This window comes from Varroa destructor, unplaced genomic scaffold (genome assembly GCF_002443255.2).
Source record: "Varroa destructor unplaced genomic scaffold, Vdes_3.0 BEIS01000006.1, whole genome shotgun sequence".
Lineage (NCBI taxonomy): Eukaryota > Metazoa > Arthropoda > Arachnida > Mesostigmata > Varroidae > Varroa > Varroa destructor.
Genome location: NW_019211459.1, coordinates 22,166,284 through 22,184,631, shown reverse-complemented (window position 1 = coordinate 22,184,631; position 18,348 = coordinate 22,166,284). Strand labels below are relative to the sequence as shown.

General features: G+C 47.1%; 2 protein-coding genes across 4 annotated transcripts in view; both read right to left on the bottom strand.

The window, feature by feature from the left end:
* Camta (Calmodulin-binding transcription activator) overlaps positions 1–18,348 on the bottom strand; it is a 223,923-nt gene that overhangs the window by 117,860 nt on the left and 87,715 nt on the right. The gene's annotated exons all lie outside the window — the stretch shown is intronic.
* The window catches only part of LOC147754991 (uncharacterized), a 4,012-nt gene continuing 2,345 nt past the window's right edge, over positions 16,682–18,348 (bottom strand). Inside the window, 2 exon segments of the mRNA XM_086993892.1 lie at positions 16,682–16,817; positions 18,137–18,348. The exon segment at positions 18,137–18,348 is cut by the window's right edge and continues 255 nt beyond it. Of these exon segments, the coding sequence (XP_086850018.1) occupies positions 16,682–16,817; positions 18,137–18,348 (348 nt within the window).

The following is an 18,348-nucleotide window of genomic DNA, read 5'->3' as shown; positions in this document are numbered from 1 at the left end:
GCAGACAGATAGACAGACGGACGGACAGACCGGCCGACAGACGGACAAACAGATCGGCCGATACACAGATAGACAGATGCATAGACCGACAAACGGATAGACCGGCCGACAGAGGACAAACAGACCGGCCGATGCACAGATAGACAGATGCATAGACCGAAAACGGATAGACCGGCCGACACACAGACAGATAGACATACGGACGAACAAACCGGCCGACAGACGGACACACAAATAGATAGACGGACGGTCAGACCGGCTGATACACAGATAGACAGACAGACGGACGGACAAACAGACCGGCCGACGCACAGTTAGACAGATGCAGAAGACTGACAAACGGATAGACCGGCCAACACAGAAACAGATAGACAGACGGACGGACAGATCGCCCGACACACACAAATAGACAGACGGACGGACAGACCGGCCGACACATTGATAGACAAATGCATAGACCGAGAAACGGATAGACCGGCCGACACACAGACAGATAGACAGACGGACGTACAGATCGGCCGACAGACGAACAAACAAACCGGCCGACGCATTGATAGACAAATGCATAGACCGAAAAACGGATAGACCGGCCGACGCACAGATAGACAGACAGACGGATGGACAGACCGGCCGACAGACGGAAAAATAGACCGGCCAGTACACAGTTAGACAGATGCAGAAGACTGACAAACGGTATGGATCGGTTGAGAGAAGGACAAACAGACCGGCCGATACACAGATAGGCAGACATACGGACGGGCAGACCGGCCGACAGACGGAAAAATAGACCGGCCAGTACACAGTTAGACAGATGCAGAAGACTGACAAACGGTATGGATCGGTTGAGAGAAGGACAAACAGACCGGCCGATACACAGATAGGCAGACATACGGACGGGCAGACCGGCCGACAGATGGACAAACAGACCGGCCGATATACAGATAAACAGATGCATAGACCGACAAACGGTATAGACCGGCCAACACACAGATAGACAGAAGCATAGACCGACAAACGGATAGACCAGCCGACACACAGACAAATAGACAGACGGACGGACAAACAGATCGGCCAACACATTGATAGACGAATGCATAGACCGACAAACGGATAGACCGGCCGACAGACGGACAAACAGACCGGCCGACACACAGATAGACAGATGCATAGACCGACAAACGGATAGACCGGCCGACAGACGGACAAACAGACCGGCCGAGCACAGATAGACAGATGCATAGACCGAAAACGGATAGACCGGCCGACACACAGACAGATAGACATACGGACGAACAAACCGGCCGACACATTGATAGACAAATGCATAGACCGAAAAACGGATAGACCGGCCGACACCAGACAGATAGACAGACGGACGAACAGACCGGCCGACAGACGGACACACAAATAGATAGACGGACGGTCAGACCGGTTGATACACAGATAGACAGACAGACGGACGGACAAACAGACCGGCCGACACACAGATAGACAGATGCATAGACCGACAAACGGATAGACCGGCCGACAGACGGACAGATAGAAGACGGACGGACAGACCGGCCGACAGACGGACACACAAATAGATAGACGGACGGTCAGACCGGTTGATACACAGATAGACAGACAGACGGACGGACAAACAGACCGGCCGACACACAGATAGACAGATGCATAGACCGACAAACGGATAGACCGGCCGACAGACGGACGAACAAACCGGCCGACACATTGATAGACAAATGCATAGACCGAAAAACGGATAGACCGGCCGACACGCAGACAGATAGACAGAAGCATAGACCGACAAACGGATAGACCGGCTGATGCACAGATAGACAGATGCATAGACCGACAAACGGATAGACCGGCGAACACACAGACAGATAGACAGACGGACGGAGAGACAGACCAGCCGACACAAAGATAGACAGATGCATAGACCGACAAACGAATAGACTGGCCGACACACAGACAGATAGACAGACGGACGGACAGATCGGCCGACAGACGGACTCACGGAGAGGTAGACGGACGGGCACACGGATAAACGGACGGGCAGACCGACCCACACACAGAGAGACGACCGGCCGACACACAGATAGACAGATGCATAGACCGACAAATGGATAGAACGGCCGACGCATAGATAGACAGACAGACGGACGAACAGACCGGTCGACAGATGGACTCACGGAGAGGTAGACGGACGAGCACACGGATAAACGGACGGGCAGACCGACCCACACACAGAGAGACGACCGGCCGACACACAGATAGACAGATGCATACCCGACAAATGGATAGAACGGCCGACGCATAGATAGACAGACAGACGGATGGAAAAATAGACCGGCCGGTACACAGTTAGACAGATGCAGAAGACTGACAAACGGTATGGATCGGTTGACAGAAGGACAAACAGACCGGCCGATACACAGATAGGCAGACATACGGACGGGCAGACCGGCCGACAGATGGACAAACAGACCGGCCGATATACAGATAGACAGATGCATAGATCGACAAACGGTATAGACCGGCCAACACACAGATAGACAGAAGCATAGACCGACAAACGGATAGACCAGCCGACACATAGACAGATAGACAGACGGACGGACAGACCGGCCGACAGACGGACAAACAGATCGGCCGACACATTGATAGACGAATGCATAGACCGACAAACGGATAGACCGGCTGACACACAGACAGATAGACAGACGGACGGAGAGACAGACCGGCCGACACAAAGATAGACAGATGCATAGACCGACAAACGAATAGGCCGGCCGACACACAGACAGATAGACAGACGGACGGACAGACCGGCCGACACACAGACAAGTAAACAGACGAACGGACAGACCGGCCGACAGACGGATAAACAAACCGGCCGATACATTGATAGACAAATGCATAGACCGAGAAACAGATAGACCGGGCGACACACGTACAGATAGACAGACGGACTGATAGACGGACACACAGATAGATAGACGGACGAACAGACCGGTCGACAGACGGACACACAAATGGATAGACGGACGGACAGACCGGCTGATACAGAGATAGACAGACAGACGGACGGAAAAACAGACCGGCCGACACACAGATAGACAGATGCATAGACCGACAAACGGATAGACCGGCCGACAGACGGACAAACAGACCGGCTGATGCACAGATAGACAGATGCATAGACCGAAAACGGATAGACCGGCCGACACACAGACAGATAGACATACGGACGAGCAAACCGGCCGACACATTGATAGACAAATGCATAGACCGAAAAACGGATAGACCGGCCGACACACAGACAGATAGATAGACGGACGAACAGACCGGTCGACAGACGGACACACGGTAGACGGACGGACATACGGATAAACGGACGGGCAGACCGGCCCACACACAGACAGACGACCAGCCGACACACAGATGCACAGATACATAGACCGACAAATGGATACAACGGCCGACAGACGGACAAACAGACCGGCCGACAGATGGACAAACAGACCGGCCGACAGATGGACAAACAGACCGGCCGACAGATGGACAAACAGACCGGCCGATATACAGATAGACAGATGCATAGACCGACAAACGGTATAGACCGGCCAACACACAGATAGACAGAAGCATAGACCGACAGACGGATAGACCAGCCGACACACAGACAGATAGACAGACGGACGGACAGACCGGTCGACACACAGACAAATAGACAGACGGACGGACAGACCGGCCGACAGACGGACAAACAGACGGCCGATACACAGATAGACAGATGCATAGACCGACAAACGGATAGACCGGCCGACACACAGACAGATAGACAGACGGACGGACAGACCGGCCGATACACAGACAAATAGACAGAGGACGGACAGACTGGCCGACACACAGACAAATAGACACACGGACAGACCGGCCGACACACAGATAGATAGATGCATAGACCAACAAACGGATAGACCGGCCGACACACAGACAGATAGACAGACGGACGGACAGACCGGCCGACAGACGGACAAACAGACCGGCCGATACACAGATAGACAGATGCATAGACCGACAAACGGATAGACCGGCCGACACACAGACAGATAGACAGACGGACGGACAGACCGGCCGACACACAGATAGACAGATGCATAGACCAACAAACGGATAGACCGGCCGACACACAGACAGATAGACAGACGGACGGACAGACCGGCCGACAGACGGACAAACAGACCGGCCGATACACAGATAGACAGATGCATAGACCGACAAACGGATAGACCGGCCGACACACAGACAGATAGACAGACAGACAAACAGACCGGCCGGTACAAAGATAGACAGATGCATAAACCAACAAATGGATAGACCGCCCGACACACAGACAGATAGACAAACGGACGGACAGACCGGCCGACACACAGACAGATAGATGCATAGACCGACAAACGGATTGACCGGCCGACACACAGACAAATAGACAGAAGGACGGACAGACCGGCCGACAGACAAACAAATAGACAGACGGACGGACAGACTGGCCGACACACAGACAAATAGACAGACGGACGGACAGACCGGTCGACACACAGACAGATAGATGCATAGACCAACAAACGGATTGACCGGCCGACACACAGACAGATCGACAGACGGACGGACAGACCGGCCGACAGACGGACAAACAGACCGGCCGATACACAGATAGACAGATGCATAAACCGACAAACGGATCGGCCGGCCGACACACAGACAGATAGACAGGCGGACGGACAGACTGGCCGACACACAAACAAATAGACAGACGGACGGACAGACCGGTCGAGAGACGGACACACGGATAGATAGACGGACGGGCAGACCGGCCGATACACATATAGACAGATGCATAGACCGACAAACGGATAGATCGGCTAACACACAGACAGATCGATAGACGGACAAACAGACCGGCCGATACACAGATAGACAGATGCATAGACCGACAAACGGATAGACCGGCCAACACACAGACAGATAGACAGACGGACGGACAGCCGGCCGGTACACAGACTATATATAGTCATAATTTACACAATAAACAGCTGCAAGTTTAAAGGCGGTTAAAGTATAAAGGCCTTTATAAACTATTTACTTGTAGCGAGGATGCCAATCGCAGAAAAGCTCACTAAAGAGTAAACTAGACCTTGTCGTTTGGCATTCTAGCATGTTAGAGCTCTTCAGCTACGATCTGAGGACAGAACGGTCTTGAGCGCGGTTTTCGTCTGCAGCTGTCTGTGGACGTAAGCTAGGGTTGTGACTTCGTCGAACGCGAATTAATTCACATACATACGTATTTTCAGAAACACTGTAGCGAGATGGAAACTTCACCCCTCCCATCTTCTTCCTATATTTTTCCACTGGTATCGTGAGAGGCAAAATCATAGCGTACATTGAGCCAAAAGGAGGCACAGAGGAGGACAGTTTCAAGGGAAAGAATACCATGCATAGGCAGCTGCCTTGAACTCGGCGAATAGCGTAATTTCAGCAGACGCGAGAGTACCCCCCCTCCCCCGCCCCCTGCGGTACCCATCCTTGTCACTCGTTATTGTTGCCGGCAAGTTGAGGCGACGACCTAGGCCGATCCAGGAGACAGAGTGTACAGGTGTCTGCATTGACAGAGGCCGCTGTTCGCAGAGGTCGCAGCTCGTGTGGCTTTGAAATGTCACTGGCGGTAGTTTCTCGCTTGTATTGCACTTTTAACAGCGAACTTGCTCACCAAGTAGTTCTCCTCGTGAGTCAGTACGGATCCGTTGATGTGCCACGTGCATTGAAACGCTTTGGAAATAAGGAAAAGGATAAAACGGTGCAAAAAGAAAGATAACGTCAGCGATTACGACGACAACAACGAGCGTCGTTCGAGGTGGGAGTTTATAATTCGCTATACTTTGCGATTGACCTCTTGTGCTGTCGTATCAAGGAGCAAAGACTGCTTTTTGCTTCTTCGCTATTGAACCCACCACCAAATGTCCCTTTTTCTCGATCGACGGTAGCAGTGGTTCGACTCATCCTGACTTTTGCACCTGGCTGCAGGTTTCTTACAACTCGTGAAGCAGGCGAGGGGATTCCTGCCATCGGGGATATGTCAGACTTTCAGCATCGGGGTCTTTCTATTACATTGTCGTTTTTCCACCATTTCGTTGTCGAAGCCTGTGCTTCCTCTGTTACTGGCGCCAACCGAGCCCATATATTTGATAGCGATATATATTCCGTCATCATATGAAGGGAATCGCACTTCGATATAATGCGCGAGTATAATGTAATACCGGCGTCTACGATCCCTGTCTTTGCCTTTCCGACTCCTCTGGTCCTATCTCCATGGCATTCTTCTACGGGAACGATAGTGCGTAAGACCTAGCTTCCACTGTCACTTAAACGATTCGACTCGACGCTGGCAATGACGACCAGGGTGACTCTTACAGTGTCGAAGATTGTCATTATCAGGGGGTTCGTAGCACTACCTACAAAAAGGGCACACACAGATACGTCTAGTCAGCGATTGATATCCGAACTGTTTCGTAAATCGTGCACTCGACAAAGTTCGTTGGCTACTAAACAAAAAAGAAATATGGCGACGAACGAACTTCCCGTCTGGAGAGTAGCGGTAAATACAATTCCCGGACTCCTTATAGGTCTGATATCTAGTGTTTAATATTGGTTGTTGCTTATCGACATAGAAAGTTTCGATATTCTACCTGTGTTAAATTTTGCTTCAGAAAGTTAGGTTATTCGGGGGCATTGGTCATTTCGTGCGAAGTAAACGTCTTTTACTTAAGCTAGCACGATCGACGTACCTATCGTTTAGACGCATGAAAGTGCGTAAATGGCATTTGGTCCAGTGCTTATTTACGATTGCCTATGTGTTAGGTTGCTTGCACCATTTGGTACGTGTTTTTTTTTTCTAGATCCATCGTGCATTTGCTCATACTGTCTGTTCTCTTCGGGTCGCTGAAAGGTCGACCTAGAGATGGTACACGAATTTCGCGTTTAGCTAATGTTTTCACTTGCACGAGGTACAGAGGCTTTCAAGCTAGTGAGTGCGCCGGGGCCCTCGTGGCCCGTATTACGAATTCTATTGTGTCATCAGTGAGTTCTGGAACCTAGGCAAGCTAGGATGACTACTGCAGCATTTGCCTCACGGTCCAGCTCATGCAGAAAAGGGTACGACGAAATATAGCAGTTTCAACAACTGACTGATATACAGAACGATGTCTATCTCTATCGAAATCAGGTTATAGTAAAAGCTTTACGGTGATCACCTGGGCACAATTGCGGTTAAAGATTAACTACAGATTTTAAAAATTCCCATATTAGGCGTAAATTATAAAAATTAAAGGAGACGTGAAAGAACATTTTTTTTTAAAATTTTTTGTTTGAATACCAAAATACCTCTTGAATGGGATATGCTTCAGGACAGGCGAAACCGCTCAACGGAAGTCTATGTGCAGCGTCAGATGCTTTTCGGGTTTTACAAGAACTTACATTCTGAGACTTTCCTTCCATAGACCACATAGTTCTCAAAACAGATCTGAAGATCCGATTCTATAATCATTTTTAGTGTACTGTATTTTTACACTGTTTTTAGTTTGCGTACTATGCAGTCTCGTCCGTGTTTGTATACATAGGTTGTACATATGGTGGATTGTATGGTAGACTAGGGTGATGCAAATACACGAGACAAAACTAATCGAATTTCCAGCACACGGAGCTATTTAACAAACTTACCTTTTTCCCGTTTATATTATGCTCAGCAGGAGACGTCAAACTAACGATCGCCGACTTTTCCCCTAGGTGCTAACTTATCTGAGCCAGCGCACTTTTTCTGACCAACGATTTACCAATTCCTGAATTATGTTACTTTACCCCTTTGAACAGTCTAGAAAGGCAATTTTTATTACCCAACTAATGGCTCACAAAATGCAGAATTTTAACATTGAAATAAGCGCCTTCAGAAGCGAGTTGAATATATTGCGTTACTTTGTAGAGAGACTAATGGCCAAAAAACGATAAATCTACCCTTAGTCTACAGTGACCTGTTTGGACCTAGCTGTCATTCTAGTTCCCTGTAATAATTTCACCAGAGCATCGCAGACGTAATGTTTCTGCCGACACGAAGACAGCGGATTCGACTAGACAGGTGACAGACAGACGGACTAAGTAGGTCCATCGCTTTTCTTCGTCGGGCTTTCCCCGGTACGGTTGACCATTCCGACTGCTCACTTCTTATCGAGACTAAGTAGGCGTCAAACGTACACCGTTTTCTCGCAGAAATGACTTGTGAGCCAATTACCTATCGAATGAAGAACAGTAACTTACTCACACAAGAATGCGTGAGGTTATAATGATTCGTTAGGATGGCCTTTGCCCCACTATTCGTGCGCTAGTCCGTTTGTTGAACAGGTTCCTTTAACCCTAAGTCGCAGTATGCTGATGTAATTTGCTTCGAATGTGGTCAGCGTGGTAGTATTAGGACATCTCTTCTTCCAGCACGTGGGGTATGCAAAACTGACGTCTACCTAAGTCGTGTCCATGGACCGCGGCGAACTCAAGTCCTGGAGTTAGGCAGTCATAAGCAGGCATGGGCTGTCATAAGTTTCGCGAATGTATGGTGCGTGTAAGAGCTTTCATGATATCGAAGGCTATGGTATAACAGTGGTGGGCCAATGCATAGTTAGTATGCATCCCGCGATATTATCCTTCCGAAAGTAGGCTTATGCGTCGTACATTTTCCTATTGAGTGCAGCAGTTACCTGTCGCGCGACTCAAACTCTGGAACGCTGTCGTGGTTGAATTTCTCATGCGACCAACAGCGCCAAGCATACGCGTTGCACCGGGCCCCACCGATTCTAGCTGATGACCAGCTCATGATTATACTGAACCGGTCCCATTTTTACGGTTTTCGAGCGGGTACCAGCTGCTTCTGCTATGCTGCATTGCAAAAGTTGTCAGGGGCCCAACGTAAGGACGCGAGTGGATTATGGCTTACTGAGTCTCCATCGCCTCATTGCCATCCACCGACAGTGACGCAGAGCTGTTGGCATTCGAGTAGCCTTTGTGACGCCCAAGTACGTTTTACTTAGCACCGCCGAGTGTTAGCGATGTTGCACTGGGGCGTTTGGCTGGCAGGCTAGTTGCCATCTGTCGTGGGGATACTGGATGTCATTTATTTAACACGCGGAAGCAGCGCTGGCAGGGGTTGCTGTGGCGGCAGCGAGATGCTAACGCTGCCGGCCGGCAACAGCATAAATGAAGGGAAGGATCATAGATCTGGGTGAAGGGGGTGAAGGAAGGGCAAAACTCCTAACAGTGTGGCCTATAGGATTTTTCTCAGCAGGCATTGAACCGGTAGTAAGAATCGAGAACAGTCTTCTACGTAACCAGCTACAGGCTTTGAGTCAGTTTAGCATTAATGTGCAGCGTGCTGCATTATAAACTGAAGCTAGCGAGATGGCAGAGCACAGCTACCAAATGCGCCCTCTTCCCTCTACGTTATCTTGAGGTACAAATACTCTTCGACACACATGCATACGCATACATACAGACATAGATTCGTGCGCACGCCGACTTCCACGCAAGGAGGCCGCGCAAACTCGTGCTGAAAGGGCAGGAAGTTCAAACCAGCCGAAACCAGCAATGGCGCAGGCCTACGACAACCCGACGAACTAGCTAGCCTCCATTTCGAAAGCTTTCCATTACTCCGAAGCTCTATAGGCCCAACGGCTTCCACTAAGGTTTTCGTAGAGCCTTGATAGGACCTCGAAAGGGGATCAGTGGCGAGTAGTCACCCCCCACTGACAAGCCTCCCACGAGACTCGCGCCCCCGTTAGGCTGAGTCTGTCTCACTCGCGCCAGCTGCAACTGCTGTTAGCCAATGCCGAGCCATTTATTATATATACACAGAATTGCTTCACTCAGTCCCAACTGATTGCTGGAGCTCCCCACCCAAGCTTGGATGGGTTGACTTAGTTAGTCCGCTTTCAGGGCTGTCTATCTTTGTATGCCCTCTTGTTATTTAGCCGGACCGATCTAGCCCCTGCGACTCGCCTGCGCAATAAAGGCACATGAATCGAGGGCAACAACAACGATGACAACAATAATAAAAACAACAACACTAATGACAGAATTAGCAGTAACTGACTTAAATGCTAGAATAGCGGCCTTGACGATTGCAGCCTAGGACAGTAACTGACCGGCCCGCTTTTTTTTTTTTGTTATTTTTCACAAACAGCGTTTTTATAGATTACCAAATCAAAGTTGGGCCTTTACAAACAGAAGGAGCGAATGTGTAGAGTGAAATGTCAACGTGTCAACTTAATATTGTAAAACCCAGCCAAATGATAAAAACTCGTTTGTTTGTTTATCTATTATTACACTAATAGAATTTAAAACAGCTGGTTCGCTTTTGTATGTAGATTACGAGAAGGAATTCTAGGCGTGGTCGCCGTAGGCTATTTATCAGTTGAAGGTTAGTAGTCGTATTGAGTACGCTTAACTTCTGAAACCTAGTTAATTTTTAACATTGCTACGTTACCAATGCTTGTTGCGAATGTCTTATGAGTATCTCAACTGTAGTCAGATGTATACGTTTCACACAGCCTCTGATACATAGTTGCTCTATATGATATACAATTGTATACCGTTCGATGGTAAGCGGGATCCTGGGCATGCTAAGTAGGAAAAATGCCATAGGATAAAACATTTACATTACTGCAGATAGTGTAACCATCCATATTTATTCGCTCTATCTGAAGATAGATGTACCCGTGCCATTAGTTCGGCAAGGTCAATCCGGTCGGGTAGTGAGCTCGACCATGGCATATTGAAACAAACGTTTCTATGTAATGAAGCTCGTGTAGTTCTGCGAGCAGCAACCATGGCATAGTGGAATTCAAATACATTTTCAGTGTCATACACATACACGCGCATTCTATCGAGGTCGGAACGCACCGATACTTCTGCTGCCTTTATGTTGTGAGTGGTCAATCTGGGATGAGTTTATTACTGGTGGGTCGGAGTTAGCCCCAGAACGAATGAAGCAATGCGCTTTGGTTGAAACGAATGATAGAGGGAAAAAAAATAGCAGTCAGACGATCTGAATGACAGCTATTCATTGGGTCAAACCCCTTGCATTTTCAAAATGTTTAGAATAACTATAATTGTTGGACTAGTTTCATCATTACTCCACCAGCGAGCGTCTAATTCATAGGCAAATTCACTTGTACTTGTATTACACCCTAATTATAGCGCGTTACCGAATCAACGACTAGGCTGTATATACCGATGACTACTGGCGAACATTTGAGTTGTATAGTGTGACCTGTTTATAAGGGATGAGATTTCATTTTAAATATTGTACCTCTAAACAGAAGATCTGTGAAGTAAACATGGCTGTCTTTGATTTTTACTGCACGTATACTATCTCTCACGAAATTCGTAAAATGTCGCGTATCTCGGTGCGAAATATGGTAGTGTGTCGCTTGAGTCCCATGAGATGCCCAGACCCGAGGTTTGGACAGTAGACCAAACTTCCTTGAAGTTCATGCCGCTTCTGTTACTACTGTTGTTATAGTAACAGCTGCTGGGTTCGTGTCTTTGTTTGAGCGTTATTCGGTTAAGCGAAGTTAAAACCTTTAAAAATGTTCCACAGTATATTCGTATGATAGTCATCGCAATTTCTACAATGACTGCTGCAAAACACCGCCGCAATTATATCGTTAGCCTCTTCAGCGTCTTTGTCTTATCCTTTTTGCTTGGTGTTGCAGCAAAAAAATATTCGGGTACCAGTTAAGCGGATTGCCAGAGGCTCGTAACCACTGGCCTGGCAAGCTATCCTATTGTAAGTGTACGGCGTAGACGGAGGCGGCGGCGGCGAAAAACGTCGGTATTTCCGGCAGGGATCTATACGGAAGCGATGCCAGAGGTGGTCAGTGGGAAAAGCAGGCCTGCGAAATCGACCCCTACAGTAAAATCCTTTGTCCCCGTAGGCAAACTCTTTATCACCCTCATCCCCACATAGCTCGCTTGCTCCTTCGTTCTTTCAAAAAAGTACACGCTAAGAAGAAAAATAGCCTCGGCAATGGAAATGGCGGCATACAGAGAGAGGCGGAACAGCCAACCCCAAATTTCTTCTTTGCTAACATTTTTGCCATCTTCCGCTCATTCTCCTAGTTCCTATTTCCCGATTGGCCGGTGGGCACTGCTACAACCTTTTTCGTGAGGAGCGTTGTGTCGACTGTAGCGCACGGGTCAGGCGGAACTTTTTAAGGGTTTTGAGCTTCGCAGTTTCGATAAAGGTCCTACATTACGTTCGATTCCTTGACTGCTCTTTCCTTTTCCTTTATTCTCGTTTTCGAGCGATAACCGGCCAAAACCCTTAAGCGTGTAGACGCAGTAGAGGCTAGCTCAGGGAATGCTGGAACAGCTCACAGCGGCTCCTGGTCTTGCGTCGTAGCCAATGGCCTGGTCATCGGTGACCTTCATAAGGGCGCCCGCAAAGACATTACCTTGGAAATAAGCGGACCCATCTAACACATCTACAAAAGCGTAGACGAAAAAGACCTACTAAAGAACACGCATACAAGTGATACATAGCCATACCAGCAGCATCGAGGTTAGAAACACCCGAATTTTAATCTGTACCTGCTGTTATACGCGTATGCAATGATCGCCCTTTTGAGTTCCAGCAGACAAGCAAAAAGTTTACGTCATCTGAGCTTCATGTAGAGAAAAAACATTTGATTTGTTATCGCTGCTGTTACTGTGGCCGCTGCTTATATTCCTTACAAGAATTTACGCTAACAACGGTATATTAATGATAAAGCTGCGTTGGGGCGGTACAACAAAGACTAGGATAAGGTTCGCACGTGTAGTGCTAAAGTAAACGCAGAGAACGAAACAAAAGGAACGATGCCGATTGCCACGAAACACAAAAGGAATGTAAAAGCGAAATAAGTAGTCTGCTACAATGGTGCTATATGTCATGCAACTAAAATGGTAAGCAAAACAGTTTTAGTGGATTTCAGAATTGAGACCTCAAGATCATCTGAATATGAAATTATCTCTTCCTCCGTTAACGCTAGAACGTTGTGATGGGGCGATGATTCATTTCGACGATAAGTTGAATATTTGGGTTATATCACCAGGCGGTTGGCAGCCCTAACCCGGATACTCAATTTCATTTAAGGCGGGTTCCGAAAAGGCGTAAAAGCAAAGCTACCAGGAATACTACTGAACAGTATCGACGACCTTGGGCTTGAGGAGTGACTTGAACGTCAATAAACTTGGCGCGTTCATCCTGGCAATCCTTTCGCTACGTCCTTCGATTGAAGCAGGTGACGATATCGATTACGACAAGAGGCACAACGACTTGAACACAGTACAACAACGTGGATATTTAAGCCATCTATCCTATTATAATAATAATAATTGCTATTATTACGAAAAACTTAAATGGAGCATTTCACTATTATAGCTTAATGTAGCTAACAGAATATTAATGTTCTACTAGCCTAACCCGTGTCGGGTGTAGTGGCGCGTACGAATCGGCAGGCTTCCCTTGAGCGTGTCGAAGCATGAATTAGTGCGCTAGTATACGGACCCATTATGGGTCATCAAGTTTGGGAAGCTTACAAACTTGTTCGCATCGAAATTTCATGAGAAACCGTGTCGTCTGGCGAGCGCTACACATGCGTCTCGTCCATATGTGTTCGGTCGTCTAGTATAGACCATCGCTATTAGCTGGCAGACGCCTCAGCGGATGGCTATGGCGTGCACTTTGAGCAGCCCGCGATTATCATACGATCTACTTTACTCTGCGTGTGAGCTAAGCCACGATGCCTATCTCCGATCTTCGTAGGGCTGCTATAAGGATCGTTCAGAATCGCTTTCTGTGTAGTTCGTACATGATAAAATCATTTGGTTTTGTCTACTTTGTTACTAAAAATTGCCTCTGGAAGCCGAACCGTGATATCGCCAATAAGGTTAGGCTGATGCGGGAGCGGTTTTTTGAAAGTAAGTGCCCCCTACTACACGCGGAATCACGGGACAGAACATACCCGGATACCTATAGCTGTATGATACAATTAATTATGGTCTAATTTGTCTAAGTAAAGGTTGATTAAAGATATGTTACTGTTATACACTTTTGCTTTTTGGTTTTTAAAATTATACCGAAAGAGATCAAAGTGTGAGTGAAATTGATCCAACCTTTGATATAAAAGTTGTTCTCGTCTCAGACAAAAATTTGGTTTCTTATACATATATGGACGCTAAATCTACTCTGTGCGAATGATATATCGTTAGCCTAAATACAAAAAAAAAGTCTACATATATATATATATATATATATATATATAGGGTGCTCGGGATGAATTGGCACTCATTTTAGCTGCCTTCTAGTCGTAGCGAGCATACGTGTTTAATTACCCGCTATACTTGGTACCAAAGGAATGTTGGCTCTTTTTCTCATAAGATTGTAAGCTCATCATGGCGAAAGCAGGAAGTCGGTACTCTGGACAAGAACGAAAATCATGTACTAACCATAAATCTTAATTTTTAACTATATGACATGTCCTGGTTAATTGAAATCGATGATCTACGTTGTTTTTGGTTTACATGGAACTATCGAAAAGTGCAGGAAAAATTTAGACGAGGCAAAGCAAAGGACTCGCATTGGACTCACCAACATGCCGCAAAAGTCATTTCTGATGATCCAGAATTTTTTCATATTGCAGAAATGAGCCGCTGGTTTCTATTACCGATTCGGTCACCCAGATAAGCCTTATTAATTCTTTTAGTCTTTTGTTGACCAGGTTTTTTGTGTTCAGACTTGAAATTGTAGTATTGGTTAACCGACGCTTACTATTGAATGATGAGGTTTGTTAATTATAATAAGAGACAGAGTTTTTAAGACTGATTTGCGAACGGCTTACGACCCAAATCAAGACTCAGCTGAACGAAGCCAATAACTGTTACATTAAATAATTACAACTCTAGGCGATATTCCGGTTACAACATCCAAATAGTTGTTTTTTTATTTGGATGCAGGCTGCAAAAGAGCGACATAAGTTATAACTCAACTATTTTTAACTTCCAAACGAGCTGTTCGAACGGTCCTTTACATTACCTCAAAATAACGTTATTTTTACCTTTTAGAGGAGATCAATGATGGTTTTTTAAGCCGGAAGTATACGGATTCATTAGGCTAGATTTTATCCCTTCTATAAGATATATTCTTCGTTATTCAGTGCGCCTGATCTATAACTTGAAAGTTAACCAAGAAGACAAACAAAATTTAACTACCTAAACGGAATTGCCAAGCAGTCTACTTACAATATTGATTATTTACTTTCTTTTTAGATCGCTTTCTCAGCGAAGGCGTTCGAACTAAATCATCCATGCACCACCATCGAAGTTCGCCCCTTACAGACCCCGCCACTTGCAGATAAAACATTCGCTGATTTCTTTTGTGATTTCTGTGTTTCTTGTTCAATGATATATCGAGTGTTGTCGTCTGCTTAACTGTTGCCATAAGCAATAACGTCTATTTCGGCCGTCATTCGAACAGACGTCAACAGGGGTTCATAGTGGGTTGAATCGCTTGATCGATTGTAAAGGACAGGAAGCCATAGTAAATCGACAACGAGCCTAAGTATCTGCGGCCGCTGATGCAAAACAATTTTTTATCCCAAAAAACAACAAATTTTCAACAAGTTATTTATATTCAACAAATTTTTATCTAGGGATATTTCTAGGGATCTAGGGAACACTATATATTGAAAATACAGGTTAAGCTGTATCTGGTTCACTACTGTTGCTCCAATACGACAGTGACAAAAATGGTTCATAATGGAGATAAATAACATTGAATGTAATTGGCTATAGAGAAATGTCTTCAGGCGTGCGATTTGTGGAGGACAGCACGTAGCACAGCGTGACTTCCTGTTCTTGAATATGTGTTATCTACGCGGCAGTCATTGCCGCGACAGGTTACCTATACCTCCAGAGCGGATGTGACCACTAGCACCTACTACGGGCTATATATATCATACATGCCAATGATCTAGTTACTTGCAATTGAGTGCAGTCTATTCTATTAATACTAGTCTATAAGATTAGTTATCTAACTTAAATTTCCACAGGCTAAAGATTATATTTGCTTTTCGACCTTACAATGATCCAGCTTGCAGAAAGAGGTCGCGGTATTTCATTCGCAACGTTTTTCTTATTAATTCATCATCTTTGCTTGTTATGGCCGTTTCTGCTTGAATTGATTTTTTCCTTCTAGTCCCCAAGTCCCACTTTCGGCAACAGACACCCGAATCAGCGCGACAAAGAGCGTCGCACACTGGTGACGCAAAGTCGTCCTTATTTTTTTATCGGTATCCCGAGGTCACCTGCCTCCGATTCAACCTCCGCTTACGTTTTGCCTGCGAACGTTAGCAATACAGGCGGCTGTAAAGTCCAAAGTTACCATGCATGTTAGCTAGTTCCGGCAGCTCAAGACGGCAAGGTCCCGCAACACTTCTCGGTTCGTTGGCTTGTTAGATCTCCACTCAGGAAACCCTTGCATGATCTCAAAAGAATACACTTCTGTCTGAGAATCTTGGAACCGGACCTGGTGTCTCTAATTGATCATCTCGTCTTTTTTCCGCCGTCTCCACATTTGGCGCGCATGTAGTTGCTGCTTTAAAGCTAATGCGCATCGCGGGTCGGATAGGGCTATGTGAATTGGTTTCATAGCGTAGAGTAGCTGACTGCAACTGAGGGTGATCGCAGGTAGGAAAACAAACATAGTGATGATGGTACTGCTCATGGGGAAAGGAATAACAGCGAGGTAAGAAACTAGCAAAATGAAGGCGCTGAACGGGAAAGAATTTGACGGGACCTAGCTTCCTAGCCGGCCGGGTGCCTGGTAGGATGGCATACTCCACTTGCGGGCGGGAAGAAAAGATGCGGGGAGGAGGGTATTCAAGGGGTCTTTTTCTACCTTTCCCTAACCCCTTCCCCATTTCATCTACACTGAGACCTTTTCCAAGCAGACGGAAGAGAAGTGAGGGTCGGCTATAGCCGTGCATCGAAGACAATGCGGCTGAGTTGAAGCCAGTGAATGAGTGCTCCTAGAAGCAGCATCCCGTTCTCACATCGCCTTTCTTCCTTCATCGCTGTTCACTCGCTCCATCAGAAGAGTGTTTATCATCGACAATGACTGTTAGTGATGGTGGCGGCGACTGTGGCCACGGCAAAGCATCAATGGTACCGGATATAGTAGCACGCTAGACAGAGCGCCGTAAAGACTGAGGGATGGATGTGTTCAGAGGAGGGGTGTCCGTCCCGCCGTTCCTGAAATGAACGACTGCTGTTCGGCGCAGCCAAAAGGGAACTGGGTCCGCCAAAGAAGAGACAAGGGTATGGCAAGTGGGAACAAACGATAGAATAGGACGACGAACGCCGTTGAAGATGGCAGTGGCAACGTCAACAACAACGGCGAAGCTGACGTTGTAGCCGACCAAACGATCTGCTATGATGATGATGAACGAAGGGCAAATGGGGAAGGAAAAAGAGATTGGCGGCTGTGCTGCGAAAGCCAAGGCCATAAACGTAATACACCGGCTGTGCAGGATCAGGGACCTATGGCTTTTGGCCGAAAAGCTGAAACGAAGTAGAAGAGCGAGGGAATGGCGTTTCTCTCCACTTTGCTGCCCTGCTGCCGCGAACACTCTCTATGTTACTGCTACGATTGCTATTACTAGCAACCTGGCTACTTCTGCCGCGGCCGTTTTTGCGCTTCTTGTTACTTCTATGTATGTATGGACAAGACGCAAGGATAGAGCATAGATGCAGATGCCTTATGGTTCAATACCTCTGTCGACCTGCTCGGCCCTCGGTCGCCCCTATTCTGGGATATGCGCGGTAGACAAATAGATGGGCAGACAAACATATAGACGGACAGACAGATCGATAGATGGAGAAACAGACAGTAGACAGACGGACACACGGACAGATGGATGGATGGATGTACGGACGGACAGGCAGACATACAGACATACAGATGGGTGAATGGTTGGACGGACGGACGGACGGACGGACAGATAGACAGATGGGTGGAAGGACAGACAGACAAACGGATGGATGGATGGATTAACGGACATACAGACCGGCGGATGGATGGATGGATGGACAGACAGACTGATGGATGGATGGATGGATGGACAGACAGACAGACTGATGGATGGATGGATGGACGGACGGACAGAGAGCTGAACAAACAGACCGACAAACGGACAAACAGAC